The 17,547-nt window shown below is 40.5% G+C and overlaps 1 protein-coding gene across 2 annotated transcripts in view; it reads right to left on the reverse strand.

The window, feature by feature from the left end:
* The window catches only part of igf2r (insulin-like growth factor 2 receptor), a 50,893-nt gene that overhangs the window by 4,204 nt on the left and 29,142 nt on the right, over positions 1 to 17,547 (reverse strand). Inside the window, exons 32-50 of one of the 2 annotated variants that reach the window (XM_051409723.1) lie at positions 16,876 to 17,002; positions 16,492 to 16,623; positions 14,401 to 14,560; positions 13,521 to 13,629; positions 12,690 to 12,771; positions 11,686 to 11,816; positions 11,236 to 11,385; positions 10,969 to 11,127; positions 10,589 to 10,799; positions 9,088 to 9,240; positions 8,244 to 8,478; positions 2,662 to 2,798; positions 2,335 to 2,452; positions 1,637 to 1,783; positions 1,293 to 1,477; positions 937 to 1,123; positions 665 to 811; positions 496 to 565; positions 45 to 329 (exon numbers count right to left, since the gene is read on the reverse strand). In XM_051409723.1, the coding sequence (XP_051265683.1) occupies positions 45 to 329; positions 496 to 565; positions 665 to 811; positions 937 to 1,123; positions 1,293 to 1,477; positions 1,637 to 1,783; positions 2,335 to 2,452; positions 2,662 to 2,798; positions 8,244 to 8,478; positions 9,088 to 9,240; positions 10,589 to 10,799; positions 10,969 to 11,127; positions 11,236 to 11,385; positions 11,686 to 11,816; positions 12,690 to 12,771; positions 13,521 to 13,629; positions 14,401 to 14,560; positions 16,492 to 16,623; positions 16,876 to 17,002 (2,925 nt within the window). The remainder of the gene's footprint in view (positions 1 to 44; positions 330 to 495; positions 566 to 664; positions 812 to 936; positions 1,124 to 1,292; positions 1,478 to 1,636; positions 1,784 to 2,334; positions 2,453 to 2,661; positions 2,799 to 8,243; positions 8,479 to 9,087; positions 9,241 to 10,588; positions 10,800 to 10,968; positions 11,128 to 11,235; positions 11,386 to 11,685; positions 11,817 to 12,689; positions 12,772 to 13,520; positions 13,630 to 14,400; positions 14,561 to 16,491; positions 16,624 to 16,875; positions 17,003 to 17,547) is intronic. The other variant, XM_051409724.1, reaches the window with a different exon arrangement.

Genomic DNA, 17,547 nt, shown 5'->3' on the forward strand with positions numbered 1-17,547 from the left:
AGGCTTGGACTGACGGTAACGGACGCCGGAGGGGCGACACTCACCTGAAGGAAGGCGCTGCGGTTGGCCGCCGACTGCCTGGAGGCTCCAGAGGACTTGACCACTCGCACCCCCGGGACGCTCAGCACCTCGTCCTCGCTGTCGTCGTCCGGGTCGTCCAGCGAGAAGGAGCGCAGGCCGTCTGTGTTCACCGGCTTGGTCGTGATGTGACCGTTGCCGTGGTTACTCCTGCCGCGGTGGGAGGACGAGGAAGAGGATGTGGGAGGTGCTTCGAGTTCTTCCATCAGCCACTCCATCTCCTCTTCACCTCCTTCTTCATCCATGTTGACCTGAGGACAACAAGTATTCAGATCCTTCACTGAAGTAAAAGCACAACTGCCACAATGTGAAAACACACAAGTTAAAGTCCAGTTAACAGATTAGTTTACCTGGAGCACGCTGGAATGTGAGTGTATTAACAAATTCAGAACTAATTCATTAGTGAGATCAACCTACCTTGGAGTATTTATAGGAGACTTGGTTTCCTCTCCTGCAGCAGCCAGCAACCTTCTGGATCACCAGCTCTCTGTTTGGAGATGAGAAAACACAAGAATTTAATAAGTTCTTACATACATTTCTAACATCTTTAAGCTTTTCTGCATTTGTTGGACGCTCGCCGTCTCACCTCCTCTCCCTCTTGTGGAGCAAAAGTCCCAGCAGACAGACAGTGAGGCCCACTAACAAGAGGCACAGCATCACCCCGAGCGCCTGGCTCCGCCTAGAGAGAGCTGGAGTCTCGGCGTCGTCATTGTATGACTTTGCGTCAACAGTTCTGCAAGAAAATTTAGAAGGAACACTTACAGGTGTTTGCCATTTCTTCAATTAGCTTTCATTGTGTGGAGTAAAAAACTGATTATCAGATGGTTTACGGCCAGTAGTGTGAAAGGGTTTACTCACGTGAGACCACACACAGCGTCGGTGTGCCACACAAACAGATACTGGCATTCATCCGTCTCCAGCATAAACTCGGGGATGCCGACGCCTGCTGAGGGGTTACAGTGGAACATGATGGTGGATGACACCGTTTTGGTTTTCTCCCGCCCGCACGTTGAGTCAGAGGTCACCATCACATCCAGGTTTCCTCCTGATGGAAAGTCAGAAAGGTTGTTTACTTGTCGTTAATGTTAAATAGATGAGTGGATGTTCATGTATTAGCCAGAATCAACAGATTTGAGACATGACGACTGTTTTAAAACATCATTTTTAAGACAACAGCTTGTAAAGACGTGACATTAAATTAAACAATAAATTACCTTTAATGTAGTACTTGGCCTTGCTGGAGGAGCCAATCTTGCGCCTGTAGGGCCCGTTGAGTTTAACCTGGCAGATGTTGGCGCCAACGCAGCTGGTCAGGGAGTTGTTGGTAAGTCCTGACAACTGAATGTGGTAGATGTAGCGGTCGCCGTTCGGACGGATGTCTCCGGATGCCTGATGGGGGCTAAGAGGAGGAGGAGGAGGGTAAAAACAATGTTAACGCAGGCCGAAAATAGTTAAATATCTCACAATGTTGGATAAATAAGGTTGTTATGAACATGAAAGAAAGGGTGAACTGGGAGCAGAGTGTGTGTGTGTGTGTGTGTGTGTGTGTGTGTGTTACCTGAAGTAGAGTACTCCCAGACTGAGGCTGGCTCCAGTGTCAGGAACCTGTATCGTCCCATTCACCATCTCAACCTCACGCTGTTTCACCGCACATGCCGACCGAGTCTCCCAGCCAATCACAAACTCACAGGATGCCTCATCAACACTGCTCACACAGACGCCCAGAGACATGAGAAACTCTTAGAAAGGTTACGGACTGAATATTTCAGAAAGCCACATTTAAAACTTCTAGGAGCTTAAAACCAAAAACAGAAAACAAATAAATAAATGCAGCGAAACTGGCAGTTTATGGAAAAAAGTAATTAAACATTAAGGGACAAATTAATGCAAGATTTACTGTGTTTGGTAAAGTTGTTAACCTTTGAAAAACATCATATTTTGCATAAACTGCCTTTGCATCAATCTAAAAGTAAAGATTTAGATAAATCCAAACGTTAGCAAAAGATAGAGCTGAACAAAAATAACTATATAAAGCACTTCAGACTGCAGACAGTCTGACTGATCCATAACTGTGAATAACATTAAGTCTTTTGAGAAATGTTTTGCAGTGCGCTTCAAATGACGCTTTAAACAGATAAAGTTTAACTTTAAGGACAAACATTAACTGGCAGTTAAGACTGAAGAGTATATGAGTGGTACTGTAGAATGTGGTTTATTGTCTATTGCAGAATCATTTAGTAATTAAGATAACATTACCTGATGAGTGCCGGGTGTCCAACGGTGGTGCCACAGCTCAGCTGGATCACAGTCTTGGCCTTCACGCCGTTAGCACAGACATTGTCTCCCGCTGAGTAACTGACAGAGATCTTTCCATCTGCAGAAGTAGTTTGAGACTGTGAGCACAAACTTTTCTAATGCACGAAAGGCAAAACACAGCTGTGAGAGACTCCAGTAATAGAACACAAGAGCTCACAGAAGTGCTACAACATTATCTTATATATCACCTGAAGTCCATTCAGGTTCCAAACGCCTCAAAAAGTCCAACATAAAGTAAATTGAAATGTATACGACTTGGTTACCCACCGGTGTAGCTCATTTTCTGGGTATAAACTCGGCCCAGGGTCTGGGTCTGTCCCGTTGCTAGGTGTCGGCACACGGTTGCTCCTTCTGGACAACCTGGTAATCCACCGTTGATACCCTGACACAGGTTGATGAAATACCTGAGGGAATAAAGAAAATAAATAAAAATGAAAGAGTGTCATATTTGAATAAACTCAGGACTCTGGAAATGAAGATTCAAGTGCTCTAAGTGGCCTTGCAGAAATATTCACAATTCTTGTGCCTATATGATATATGCAAAGCAGTATTTCTTCTTTTTCTATTGTGAAGCAGGGAAAGTTATTAATGTCAGAATCGTCACTGTATTTATTTCATTTCATTCTGTATTTCAGATTTAGGTGCAAAGATCAGTTAGTCCAATCTGTTCAGCAACTAAAGGTTTGGTTCTTTGCTACATTTCTAACTCACTTTTTGTGTATTTTTTTTACTGCCACCTTGGGTTTTAGGGATCATTTTCTAAGACTTTTCCATTAAATTTGCAGTGATGATCGAGCACTGACTGTGTGCTACAGCTACAAAAGGTTCTGGGGAGCTGTGATAGATGGCCTCGTAGCTAAAGGAAAATAAGATAAAGACAATGTTGAAATAATTTAACTTTATTTTCAATGACTGGAAAATTGGTCAACTGTTTTCCAGCTTTTCCAGGATGCGTGGGAACCCTGCTGTGATCTTTAAGCCCACACTTGCTACGGTAAGCGTACTGACCTGCTCTGTGTACACTGTTTGGTGCTGTAGCTCTGTCAGTGAACGCTAAATATAAATTAGTTTTACTCGTTACAGTGGTTATTTACCCGCTTAACATTTAAACGTAGACTAGTTCTACTTAAACACTTGGAGTTTCTCCCTCTTTTAGGGACTTTTCACTACTTTCAAAGTTTTTCATACACTCTAGTTTCATTAGCAGTTAGCTATGGCTTCTCCCTCTCCCTCTCCTCTGTCCTGCTCAGTGTGTCAGATGTTCAGTTATTCCTCTGCCTCCTTTAAAGATAATGGTACATGTATTAAATGTAGTTTATTTACTGCGCTGGAGGCGAGGCTCAGTGAGTCCCGGTAGTTCCCCCGGTAGTTCCCGAGCAGCCGGGCAGGCAGGGAGGCTGGGTGACTGAGCGAAGGAAGACTAAAACACCGAAGCCCACAGTTCACCACCAACCGCTTCACGTTTCTAATACATTGTCCCCACTCAGCGATTCACCCGCTGAGGAACCAACTCTGGTTATTGGCAGCTCCATAGTTAAATGTATCCCTGGGGCCAGAGCGGGCGACATTGAATCATATTTAAAACTGCTGACTAAAGGTAAACGTAAATACAGTAAGATTGTTATCCACGTCGGCGGTAACGACACCCGTTTACACCAATCGGAGGTCACTAAGATTAATGTGGAGTCGGTGTGTAACTATGCTAAGACAATGTCGGACTCCATAGTTTTCTCTGGACCCCTCCCCAATGTGACCAGTGATGACATGTATAGCCGCATGTCGTCATTGGTTTGGTGTCCAGCAAACGATGTGGGCTTCATTGATAACTTGAAGCCTTTTTGGGGAAAACCTGGTCTGATTAGGAGAGACGGCATCCATCCCACTTTGGATGGAGCGGCTCTCTTATCTAGGAATATGGCGAAGTTTATCTCTAAAACCTGACAGTCCAGAGTTGGGATCAGGAAGCAGAGCTGCTGTCTTACACACTCCTCTGCTCTTTCTTTAGAACAGTCACCCACCCAAAACCCCATAGAGACTGTGTCTGTCCCCCGACCACCTAAACTATTTAAAAAAATAAAAACAAGAGGAGTTCAACATAAAAATCTAATAAAAATTAAAACCAACTCCTCAGTAGCACAAAATAAGAGAATGAAATGTGGGCTGTTAAATATCAGGTCTCTGTCCTCTAAAGCTGTTTTAGTGAATGAATTAATATCAGATTATGATATTGATTTACTTTGTCTTACTGAGACCTGGTTGTCCCACGAGGAGTATGTTAGCCTAAATGAATCCACCCCCCAGTCATATTAATACTCACATTCCTCGAGGCACAGGCCGAGGAGGTGGAGTAGCAGCTATATATGATTCGAGCGTTTTAATGGACCCTAAACCTAAACTAAATTATAATTCATTTGAAAGCCTTGTTCTTAGTCTTTCTCACCCAAACTGGAAAACACTGCAGCCAGTTCTATTTGTTATAGTCTACCGCGCTCCTGGACCGTACTCTGACTTTATATCTGAATTTTCAGAGTTTCTATCAAGCTTAGTCCTTAAATCAGATAAAGTAATTATTGTAGGTGATTTTAATATTCATGTGGATGTTGACAATGACAGCCTTAGTAATGCATTTATCTCATTAATAGACTCAATTGGCTTCTGTCAGAGTGTAAATAAACCAACTCATTGTTTTAATCACACTCTTGACCTTGTTTTATCATATGGCATTGATATTGAACATTTAATAGTCTTCCCACATAATCCTTTCCTATCTGACCATTATTTAGTAACTTTTGAATTCATACTATTAGATTATAAGCCATTAGGCAAAACTTCCTACAGCAGATGTCTATCTGACAGTGCTGTAGCTAAATTTAAGGAGGAGATTCCTTCAGTGTTTAATTCAATGCCATGTCTGAATTTAACAGAGTCCTATAACAACTTTAGTCCCTCTGAAATTGATAATCTTGTCGATAGTGCTACAGGCTCACTACGATCAACATTAGACTCTATCGCTCCTATAAAAAGGAAATTATTAAAACATAGGAGACTAGCACCTTGGTATAACCACCAAACCCGCCAGTTAAAACAAATAGCTAGGAAATCTGAAAGGAAATGGCGCTCTTCCAAATTATCAGAATATCGCTCAAATTGGCAAGATGATCTTAAGATTTATAGAAAGGCCCTCCGTAATGCCAGAGGAGCCTATTACTCAGCACTAATAGAAGAAAATAAGAACAACCCTAGGTTCCTCTTCAGCACTGTAGCCAGGCTGACAGAGAGTCACAGCTCTATCGAGCCACATATCCCCATAAACTTAAGTAGCAATGACTTCATGAGCTTCTTCTATAATAAAATTATTACTATTAGAGAAAAAATTAATCACCAACTGCCATCAACGGTTATCAGTGGCTCTCCAAGTTCAGGGACTTCTGTCAATGTAAACTTAGATGTATATTTAGACTGTTTTTCTGCTATCGATCTTCATCAGTTAACTTCAATCATTTCTTCATCGAAGCCATCAACCTGTCTGTTAGACCCGATCCCAACTAGGCTGCTTAAAGAAGTTGTTCCCTTAATTGGCACTTCTTTACTGGATATGATTAATCTTTCTTTATTATCAGGATATGTACCACAGTCCTTTAAAGTAGCTGTAATTAAACCCCTTCTTAAAAAGTCTACTCTTGACCCAGGGGTTTTAGCCAACTATAGACCGATTTCTAACCTCCCGTTCCTCTCTAAGATTCTGGAGAAAGTAGTCGCCAAAGAGTTGTGTGACTTTCTACATAACAATAGTTTATTTGAGGATTTTCAGTCAGGATTTAGAGTTCATCATAGCACAGAGACAGCTCTGGTTAAAGTTAATAATGACCTTCTGACTGCTTCTGACAATGGACTTGTCTCTGTACTTGTATTATTAGATCTTAGTGCTGCATTTGACACCATTGACCATGATATTCTTTTACAGAGACTTGAGCATCAAATTGGCATTAAAGGAACTGCCCTAAGCTGGTTTAAGTCATACTTATCAGATCGTTCTCAGTTTGTACATGTTAACGATGAATCCTCCATAAATACTAAAGTTAGTCATGGAGTTCCACAAGGTTCTGTACTTGGACCAATACTATTTACTTTATATATGCTCCCTTTAGGCAACATTATTAGGAATCACTCCATTAACTTTCACTGTTATGCAGATGATACGCAGTTATATCTATCAATCAAACCCAATGAAATTAATCAATTATCTAAATTACAAACATGTCTTAAGGACATAAAATCCTGGATGACCTGCAATTTTCTGATGTTAAACTCAGAAAAAAACGAAATTCTTGTTCTTGGCCCCAAAAACCTTAGAGACTCATTGTCTAAAGATATAGTCACTCTAGATGGCATTAACTTGGCCTCTAGCACCACTGTCAGGAATCTTGGAGTTATCTTTGATCAGGATTTGTCATTTAACTCCCACATAAAGCAGACCTCTAGGACTGCCTTCTTTCATTTACGTAATATTAGAAAAATTAGACACATCCTATCACAGACAGATGCAGAAAAACTAATCCATGCATTTGTTACTTCAAGGCTGGATTACTGCAACTCTTTATTATCAGGTTGCCCCAATAAGTCCATTAAAACGCTCCAATTAATTCAGAACGCTGCAGCACGAGTACTGACAGGAACTAGAAAAAGAGATCACATCTCTCCTGTACTAGCTACTCTGCATTGGCTCCCTATAAAATGTAGAATTGAATTTAAAATACTCCTCCTCACCTATAAAGCTCTTCATGGTCAGGCCCCTTCATATCTTAAAGAGCTCATAGTACCCTATTACCCCACTAGAACACTACGTTCTCTGAATGCTGGGCTACTTGTGGTTCCTATAGTCTCTAAAAAGTAGAACAGGAGCCAGAGCCTTCAGTTACCAAGCTCCTCTCCTGTGGAACCAGCTTCCAGTTGTGGTTCGGGAGGCAGACACCCTCACCACATTCAAGAGTAGGCTTAAGACATTCCTCTTTGATAAAGCTTATAGTTAGGGCTGGATCAGGTGAGTCCTGAACCATCCCTTAGTTATGCTGCTATAGGCCTAGACTATCGGGGGATTTCCCATGGTGCACTGAGCTACTCTCTTCCTCTCTCTTTCTGCACTCATTCATGTCCCATTAATGCATGTTACTAACTCCACTTCTTCCCCGGAGTTCTTGTGCTTTCTCGTCTCGCAGGTTCTCATGGATCCTGGTGGAGCCTCCTGCCATGGTCCTGCTTGACTGCCATTGCCAATACTGTTGTTGCTGTGCACCTGTCTGTCTCTCTCTCTCTCTCTCTCTCTCTCTCTCTCTCTCTCTCTCTCTCTCTCTCTCTCTCTCTCTCTCTCTCTCTCTCTCTCTCTCTCTCTCTCTCTCTCTCTCTCTCTCTCTCTCTCTCTCTCACCCCAACTGGTCGAGACAGACGACCACCCACCTAGAGCCGGAGGATCTGTCCTAGGTTTCTGCCTTTTAACAGGCAGTTTTTCCTTGCCCTTGTCGCCAAGTGCTTGCTCATGGTGGGAACTGTTGGGTCTCTGTAATTAATGTTAAAGAGTTCGGTCTAGACCTGCTCTATTTGAAAAGTGTCCTGAGATAACTTCTGTTATGAATTGGCGCTATACAAATAAAATTGAATTGAATTGAATTGAACTGTTTCAGTGACACAATAGCTGGCACACACACATTTTGATGTGCCTGACTTTTTGGTTATATAACTTAAAACAAGAAAACCAACCAAAAGCACTGAACAAATGTATGAATTTCCACGGTTTATTACATTATAAGGAGGAGTTAACCATGTAAACAGTGACAGACTTCAGCCAGACTTACGAATCTCCTTTGTGGCTAAACTTCCACGGCTCGGTGAGAGAGGACAAGGCTCGGAGGTCGAAGGTCTGGTGCTGGCTGACCAGCTTACACTCCATCTTCTTCGGGGGACAAACGGCGTTGGTCCGCCACTGAAACGTGGCTGAACAACCTGCCGTCTCCGAGAGCAGCTGTGGAGTGCCGTGGCCTGCGGACTGGTCACAGGTGAACAAAATGGAGGACTGACGCTTTCCAGAAGCTGGAAGAGAGAAAAGACACCAACACAAACAAAAACATTTAATTATCAAGAAGAAATTAAGTACCTACAATCCTTCGAGGAAAGTAACAAATCATAATTTCCATAAATTTACTTTATTTTTAGTATTTTATGATTCCGGTGTTGTCACGGTGGATATGTTTTTAGACTGTTACACAATACACATGTTCCTGAACGCAACACCAACAAAGTATTAACTACATTACCACCCAACAATAATGTAATCTAAATAATATGACAAAAATTAAAGACAGCAAGCCTTTCACTGTGATGGATGATGCAACTGGCACTGAAAACTGATTTTCATACTTTAATAAACATGAACCAGTGGCTGCATTGATGGTATGAGGATCAGTCTAATTCAAAACCCAACCAAACATCCAAGCTCAAATATTCAGCCCGTTTCTGAGACTTGATGCAGTTTGCTCCTTCACTTCCGTAGACACGTAATCATCCGGATTTTAACTCCTAAATATCAAACACTCCACAAGGAGTCTGTGTGGAGGTCTGGAGGTTTAAGACCAGATCTGTAAACCCCTCACACATCACCAGATATCCTAAACAGCTCACATCTCCTGTGTGTCTGTTCACCTTCACTGCAGAATCCCCACTTCTTGTCCGTGTCATAGTTGTCAGTGGTGGCACACCACTTCCTGCCATCTGTCCTCGCTTCTATGGTGCACTCTGTATACGATGCCTTCATGAGAATGAAGGGGAACACGCACACCTCACCCTCAGTTGTCACTACAACACACAAAGAATAATTACGATTTATTGTATCTAATTATTGTTATCATTATTGTAGTCATCGTCATTATCGCTGTCTTTATCGTTGTTGTCGTCGTCGTCGTCGTCAACAGTACATGTTATTTATGGTAACCTATAAATCTCAGTAGAATTAAATATTTGGGAAGCTTTTACAAAAACAGAATCAGATTTGCACCAGTTTCTTCTTAAATAAAGGTTTATTAGACCAGATTAGATTCAGGTTTTAGATTAGGAGGTAACCAGGGCTCTGATATTCAAATGTGGTCAAACTAGTCCGGGCTAATATGTTGTTTATCAGGCTAAAATGTTCCTGTTAATTCTCATGCAGCTAATTTGGTTCTTCAAATGCATTTAGAAGATTGACTTGTTAATCTTAGATTAAGTTTAGATGAATGGGGAAAACACATTTAAAAGCGAGACTGAAGTTAAATTGAGTTGAAGTAAAGTTAAGGTTACCTTTGTACTTTGATCAATCAGATTATCGGATTTTAGACTTTTTAAGATTTAAAGGACCTGCGGAAACCCTGGCATAAGGCAATAGACTAGACTAGATTAGATTAGCCGTTATTGTCACCTATAAGAGAAATTTGTCTTCAAGAGAACACAGTGACGAAGCAACACACATGTACAATCAAACTACATTTAACTTGCAGTAACACACACCGATCTATAAACACCAGAACACACGCACCAAGAACACTGCACAATGCCCTACACCAGAGCAAGAACACTGCACAATATCCTACACCAGAGCAAAAACACTGCACAATGCCCTACACCAGAGCAAGAACACTGCACAATGCCCGACACCAGAGCAAGAACACTGCACAATGCCCAACACCAGAGCAAGAACACTGCACAATGCCCTACACCAGAGCAAGAACACTGCACAATGCCCTACACCAGAGCAAGAACACTGCACAATGCCCTACACCAGAGCAAGAACACTGCACAATGCCCTACACCAGAGCAAGAACACTGCACAATGCCCTACACCAGAGCAAGAACACTGCACAATGCCCTACACCAGAGCAAGATGTTGCACACCCCAATAGGAGCTGTAACATGCTTCACAATGTTTCCACTGTGTTGTAGTTGTTGTAGTGTAGAGTATACAACTAGTTCACTCTCTGCCTGTATTTTTTTAGAATTCATGCTAATCGCAGTAACTTACAATACAAATATTGTGACTTAATCTCTTAAGGAAATATAATTGTAAAAATGCGGCTAACTTCAGTTATTGAAGTATGAAGATGAAGACAGAGACTGATTCTAGGCCTTTTGAGGGAGAGAGCTGGAAGCGAGATAAGCATAGCAGACTTACCAGGTGGACAAGGATCTCCTCCACCGTACTGCATCAGTACAGCCTGCTCATCATGTTTGAAGTCCATCGTCATGGCCTGGCTGATGCCAAATGATGAAGCTGACTTGTCTGAACCAGAACCAGACACCCGGCACACTGCGCTATTCTTACAGGCTGGCTCTGCCACTGAGCTGCAGACGTTGATGTGATAACTGCTGGAGCCCGCTGGGACCTAACATACAGAGAACTCACTTTAGTACAGTTTTCAGCTGGTAGCCCAGAAGGGCAGACCTACAGTCCGCACCATGGGAAAATACCTGAATGGGTGGAATTAATAGACAACATTACAGCTATAGTGAAATAGAAAACAAACGAGAGGGAAACACATTTATGGAGCTCACCTGGACTTCACCGGAGAGGGCTGAGAGGTCAAAAGTGAACTGGAGCTGAGAGTCGGTGAGTTTGCAGCCGCTTGTGTGGGTGGCGTCTGAGCAGACTATAGGGGTCGCCCACTCGAACAAATAGACACATCCCTGCAGCCTCAGCATTTGTGGAGAGCCCTGGAAATATATAAGATATAAAAGGTCACTGCTTTGTTCAAAAATAAAACAACAACAGTACCGGGCTTAGTATTCTCATCATAAGAGGACATGAGAGTGGCGACTGACCAGCTCCAGGCCTCTCTGGCAGGTGAAGATGATGGTCGAGGTGTAGTTCTGTGCAGGATCAGCTGCGCACTTGGTGGAGCTGTTGTAAGTGATGGACACTTCCCCTGTTGCACTACTGATTTCAGGACCGCTGGTAGTCCGCCCAATGTCCTTCAAGAGGCACAAAGAGAGATATTTAAAAGGAGAAAAGGATGGATGCAAAATTATTGTAAGAGACGGGACCAAAAACTAATGATGAATTGAGAAACAGGACAAGATTACATTATATAAAAAAATAGGAATAGATTTTTACCCACACCGTTTTAACCCCAGTTGTGTTTCCACCATGATTTGCCCCCAATTTTAAACAGCAGCTATGTGGGTCATTTGTTGATTGGATAATTAACACTCTCATTCCCTACTGCACAAAGTAAATGGTCCTTTATCTGGCTGAGTTTGTGAGTGTCTTACCACAGGAGGTCCATGATCAGGATCCATACAGACGGCAGCTCCAGCGGGGCAGGTGACCCCGGGGATGGGGTTTAGAGGCTGACAGATGTTGATGTAGAAGTCTGGAGATCCATCACTTTCCACTGTCTCATCTTAAAAAGGACAAAATTCGGAGGTTTTAAACAGAAACATAACAACAATAAATCTGAACGGATTTCGTGCGTAGGGATGAAAATATCAACGCCACTGTTCATTCTGATTATTGGTCCGATTCTTCATCGATTCTCATGTTGATTCCTGATCAATTGTCTGTCTGAAAATAAAATAATGTGCTTAGGCTTAGTTTTATTATCTCTCAGTCTGAATACCGTGTTAAAACAAAGTAGAAAAAAGGGAATTGATGTGACGCAAAAGCTTTAACCATTGTTTAATTGGGAACCAGTTCTTGATTTCCATCCCTAATATTTATAGATCATTTGTTTTCATTAAGGTTTTCTTACTCAAAGAAAAAATCTGCTAAACCTGTCTGTGTGGCGCTAATGTTAGTATAACATGGATAGGATTTCCTAGAATTTAAGTTCATGTTCTGCAGAAAGATGTTTCAGCATATTGCTTTTATATCCAGCCTTACTTGAAATGATCATTTCACAGACATTACAACTAGAACTGTTGTCATCTTTCTTCCTAAAATGAAGCCATGCTTTGGGACATTTCCTCCTCTCCGCCACGAGTCCTTCTCGCTGCAAGTTTGCAAATGAGTTTGACGTCATTGGTTTGTGCAACTGTCAGAAAAACTTGCCAGCATTGATAAAAAAGGAACTGATAAGCTCTGAGGCACGTGATTCCGATGGGTCGGAACAATTTGGAACTGGTTCTTGATTCCCATCTCTAGTTATGCCCCAAAAAGGAAGCACATGACAAAATCTACACCGACATGATGAATATTCTACATTTGCTTCCATTTTGAAATGTATTTAGAGATCCTTCACTGCATTCAAAATCCATAAGAGATCTGATATCTGTACCTGTTGCTGTGTAGTACCCGCTGACATGAATCAGTGGAGTCAGGTCTATAAGAGCAGAGCCATTCTGGACTGAACACTTCACCTGTAAAAAGTTATTAAATTGGGAAAAAAGAAATGTCAAAAAGTCACATAACACCAAACAGAAATAGTTTGCAGGCTTCAGAAAGCCAAAGTCCAATCATTGTTAAACTATACAATGACTACAGAAAGTTTTCTTCCAATATTTTCTTCTTTTGGTCCTACAAATGCACTCGAGTTTTAAGAATTATTTTGGAACAAGTGAGTTGGAGAGAATCCCACGCTTCTACTGCACCACAGAATTTAATGCCACATTCCTGTCTATTTGATTATCCTTGAGAAGTCTCTAGAAGCTGATTGTAGTCCCACTTGCAGACTACACTCAACTGAAATTCAATTTGCTCTGTGAAATGGCCAATTTGGAGCTCATTTGTGAAGGAATGCTCCATATCTTCCACCTGAATGTGTGGAAATAACTTCTTAATATAAAAGTTGCCAATATCACCACAGCAAAGGCACTGATAATAACATCTGTATGACAGTGTTTAGATACATGTGTCATTCATCTTTTCTGACTATACAGACAGTTTTCTGAAACATTTGTGAGGCTGTTATCTAGTGATGTTAAGGTTAACGTTTGATTTATTTACTACTGAAAGCACATTCCTTTTCAGTTATTTTTTTTTACTGTGTTTGATGGGACAACCTTCTGTCGACAGAAGTTTCATGAAATTTGAATTGGATAAATATTTTTACTTTATGAAACAGGCTGGGTGTACTGAGAGTCACCGAAAAATACAGGAACATACTTACCGGCTGCTCACAGACCAGGGGTGTGTGGAAAGAGAAGTAGTGTGTGCAAGTCTCAGCATTTGAGTCGATGAGAACCGGCTCTGGAGGCGCTGAGCCCATGTTAGCGGGCCTGAACAAACACAACGGACATATTCAGAACATAGCTAGAAATATAAATATATGTTAACATGAGAAATACAAATGGCTGAAAACTGAAACGATTGTTGAATAATTAGTTCTGTGGGTTTTTTTTTAAGAAATCATTCCAGGAGTTTTCTTGACAATACAAGACAGCAGTTGCTCACCGATGGTCATAAAATTTACTGGTGTGACTCATATTTACGCATTTAATTCTTTTATTCCTAGTTTTTTAATGATTAAGTGAAGTAGGTTCACCACAGCTAAGCGGTTGGCATTCATGGGACACTACGCATTGGTTCAGTTTCGTGTAATAGCTAGATTATTTAAGACATTACATTTTAAGATTATTTAGTTAGTTAGATACCCTGACAATCAATTGATTAATTCACTGAGCACCATCGTTTTCATACAATACTCATCATAAAGCAGCAACAAAGATTTTGTGCTGTTTCTGGCGCCCCCTGTGAACAAGATCTATAGTGTTTCCACCGACTTGTTTCACTGATTTCAAGAAGAATCTGACCCAGTGATAGGCATTAAGAATAACTATACAGAAATAGCCAATCTTCTGGTCTTGTATATAACCAGTTAAAAACTCCTTGTAGTATGTTTAAAAAGGGCAGCACGACTTCATTCATATACTGTAGTGCATTTTATACACAAAAGTACAAAAGTAGTTGTAGATGAAAAAGAAAATTAAAAACAGTACTAAAGAAAAAGGTGAAAATCAGACAAGGGCACAGGAAAGGGGGGGGAGTACCTGCAGATGAACTGGATGATGGTGCTCTGTTTGAGACTGGGGTTTGCTGGGCAGGGACCTCCGTCTTTGTACGTCAGCTCCAGAATGTGATCCTTGTACGAGAGTTTCCTGCTCACCTGACCGCCGCTCACCGCAGTACTGGCATCTTTAATACACACAGCTACAACACAAAAACCCATATAGATATTTTAGCATGCTTACAATTTAACTTACAGAACAAAGCCTCACAAAATCTTCTCGTCTTTGTCGAACTGCTCATTGTATTAGTTTGTAAAATAAATGGTCTTCCAGACACTCTATATCCAGTGACAACTCATTCAGTTTAATCCTTTAGTCCAGAATAATTTTAATTTTAAAAAGACAATTACATATAGGTCATTGAGGTTATGTTTTGGGTATTTTGTGTTTATATGTTTGTTAGTTAGTGTATGTCATATGGACGAAGGTTAAACCATGAGCCAATGAGGAAGTGATTAGATTCAGATTCAGCAGAGAATCAAATTTTTTATGATTAATAATTTTTGGCCAAATACAAAAATGTTCTTCTCATGACCTCGCTTTAGTAAAAACAAATATCTGGCAAATGCATCGCATAATTGTATCACAATATGTGTTTTGATGCAGATTAAACATTTCTAAACATTCCCATCATTCAGACCTAATGTGCAACCTTGGCAGAGGCATGTGCTCTTTCTGTGACTTTCAGTTTATTGTGCAATATTTACTACAGCCCTGGTGAAGGAGCAGTCAATAATTTGACAAGTACTTGAATTTCAGGTTTCTCGATAAGTTCCCAGCATGTCCTCGGTGTAACATAAACCATAAAAAATGTCTAAGCGCGACTAAACAGTAACCAGGAGAGCAGTGAATGAATTTATTTACTTATTTTTATTTCTTTATTTTGGATGGTGACAGCAGAGAGAGAGAGGAAAAGCGAGGGGAGAGAGAGGACGATGTGCAGCGAAGGGCCTGTGCTGCCGCAGTAAGGACTCAGCCTTGAGATGTGGAACACGCTGAAGTGAATGAATTCTTAACGGTTCCCTGTCCTTATGTGCTGTAATTGTTAGAAAATCTGCTTATCTTATCAGCTTTGTACTGGTTGAATGAGGAAAAACATCTGTCCCAGTGCAAGTATCCTCGTCAAGTTCAGACAAACTGGTCTAACTGGGTTACTTTTTAAGAATAAAATACATTTAGTGACACTTTATATTAAAAGTTACATTACTCACCATTTACTTGATGCTTTTTTGCATTCATATTAGAAGTATATTAGCTCTTTATTACTCATTAAAAAGTATGTATTAGCACCTTATTCTGCATGACCATATTCTACAACTAGTAGGCAATTAGTGTATTGAAGGAAAACTCTACTAGTTGTGGAATATGGTCCTTAATAAGTGCCTTATACTGACTAATAAATAGTAAATAACATAAAGTGTTACCATATAATTTACATATTTTTAAACATCTGGATTCGCATCAAACAACCAATACAAAATAAATTACATTTCCCTGCACACTACTGCTGAAGCCAGCCTGAAGCCTTTTCACTATGGGGTATTAGTCTGTTAAGTCACCCCTGGAAATCATTTGAGCTAGAAGCTGGACCAATCAGTGAACTACAGGGAGGAGTTTTGATGGTAACATCTTGTTAATTTGCAGCTCTGACTAGTTAAAGGTTGATTCCATTGCATCATCACATTTTTGACCTGACCTGAGAGCCTGCAAAGTGATTTTTGTGTGCGTACACCGAAGGTACTTAAGCAAATGACCTTTGAGCCTTGCCTGTGTCAAGATATTTTATTAAGAGGATATAAAGTACACAGCAGAGTCAATTTTGTGCACATTTTCTGTTTCTGTTAATTGAAGCACTACACATTTTACAACACAAAACCGAAGGACACTTCAGTTCCAGACTGATCAATTTAGAAATAGATCAAGCAAATATCAAAGCTTATATAAGCTAATTTCAACACTGACGTTTCAAGTCATGCTATTAAACTAATGCAAACAGGAGTGGAGTTTAGTCTGTGAATCAAATTGTTAAATGACACCTGAAAGATGACCCAGTCAGTGGATGGACGTACGTACCGGTTTCAGGGCTGCATCCAGCGCTGGTCATGTTTCCACAGATGTTCATGCGGAACATCTTCCTGTAATCCTGATGATCGTACACAGTGTAACCTCCCTCCTTTGACAGGGTGTTGAGATCAAACAAATGACCTGCGTGAGAGGAGATTCATTTGACAAACTTTCAAGGTTTATAGAAATACAAATATTGCTCTATTCATGTACATTTGTATAAATTCAACACAATCAGTTTTGCCAGAATTTAAGTGGGTTGTTATCTGTCTGTTGTGCCATTTTTAGACTTCTTTGCTACATTTTTCCTGTTTTCTATTGTCACCAAACAGTAAAATGATAAGGACATATGTACAATGTGTATAAAAGCGTTGATTTATTTGAATGTCTCACCTGTAGCAGGGTTGGTAACCCTGCAGTCGTCGTGTTGGACGCTGTTCAGAGGGCAGGCAGCAGCTGTTAACCAGAGGAAAGTGTACACACAGTCCTCAATGGCAGAGATCAGAGTAGGCCGGGAGTCCTGGATGGGGGACGGACGGACGGACAGACAGACAGAGAGACAGACAGACAGACAGATTACCATTCATGTTTTTATTAAAATAAACACCTGTCCTAGGTAACTGAAAAATATTTTACCGGTTATTCTGATCATAATTCTGTATATAAAAATTTCACAGATACAGCTTAGCAACATTTAGCGCAACACCTTAAAACACTGAGTGTCAAGTTATTCAGATAATTTTGGAGGGTGAGGCAGGTTCAACTGCGTGTTTTACAGACTGAAATCCACGACTGTATGGATTAGTACTGTATAAAAAAAAAAAAAAAAAAAAAAATATATATATATATATATATATATATATATATATATATATATATATATATACATACATACATATATATATATATATATATCACTGTCTAGGGATGTAACAATATACTCAACTCACAGTGTATTACAATTTCTCACAATTTCTATAAAAATATGAGATTAAAGAAATTATGACTGAAAAATACTGTCCGACATCTTATATTTTTAAGGTAGGGTATAAACTGTGAAAACAA

The sequence above is a fragment of the Dicentrarchus labrax genome, unplaced genomic scaffold (genome assembly GCF_905237075.1).
Source record: "Dicentrarchus labrax unplaced genomic scaffold, dlabrax2021, whole genome shotgun sequence".
NCBI classification, from domain to species: Eukaryota; Metazoa; Chordata; class Actinopteri; family Moronidae; genus Dicentrarchus; species Dicentrarchus labrax.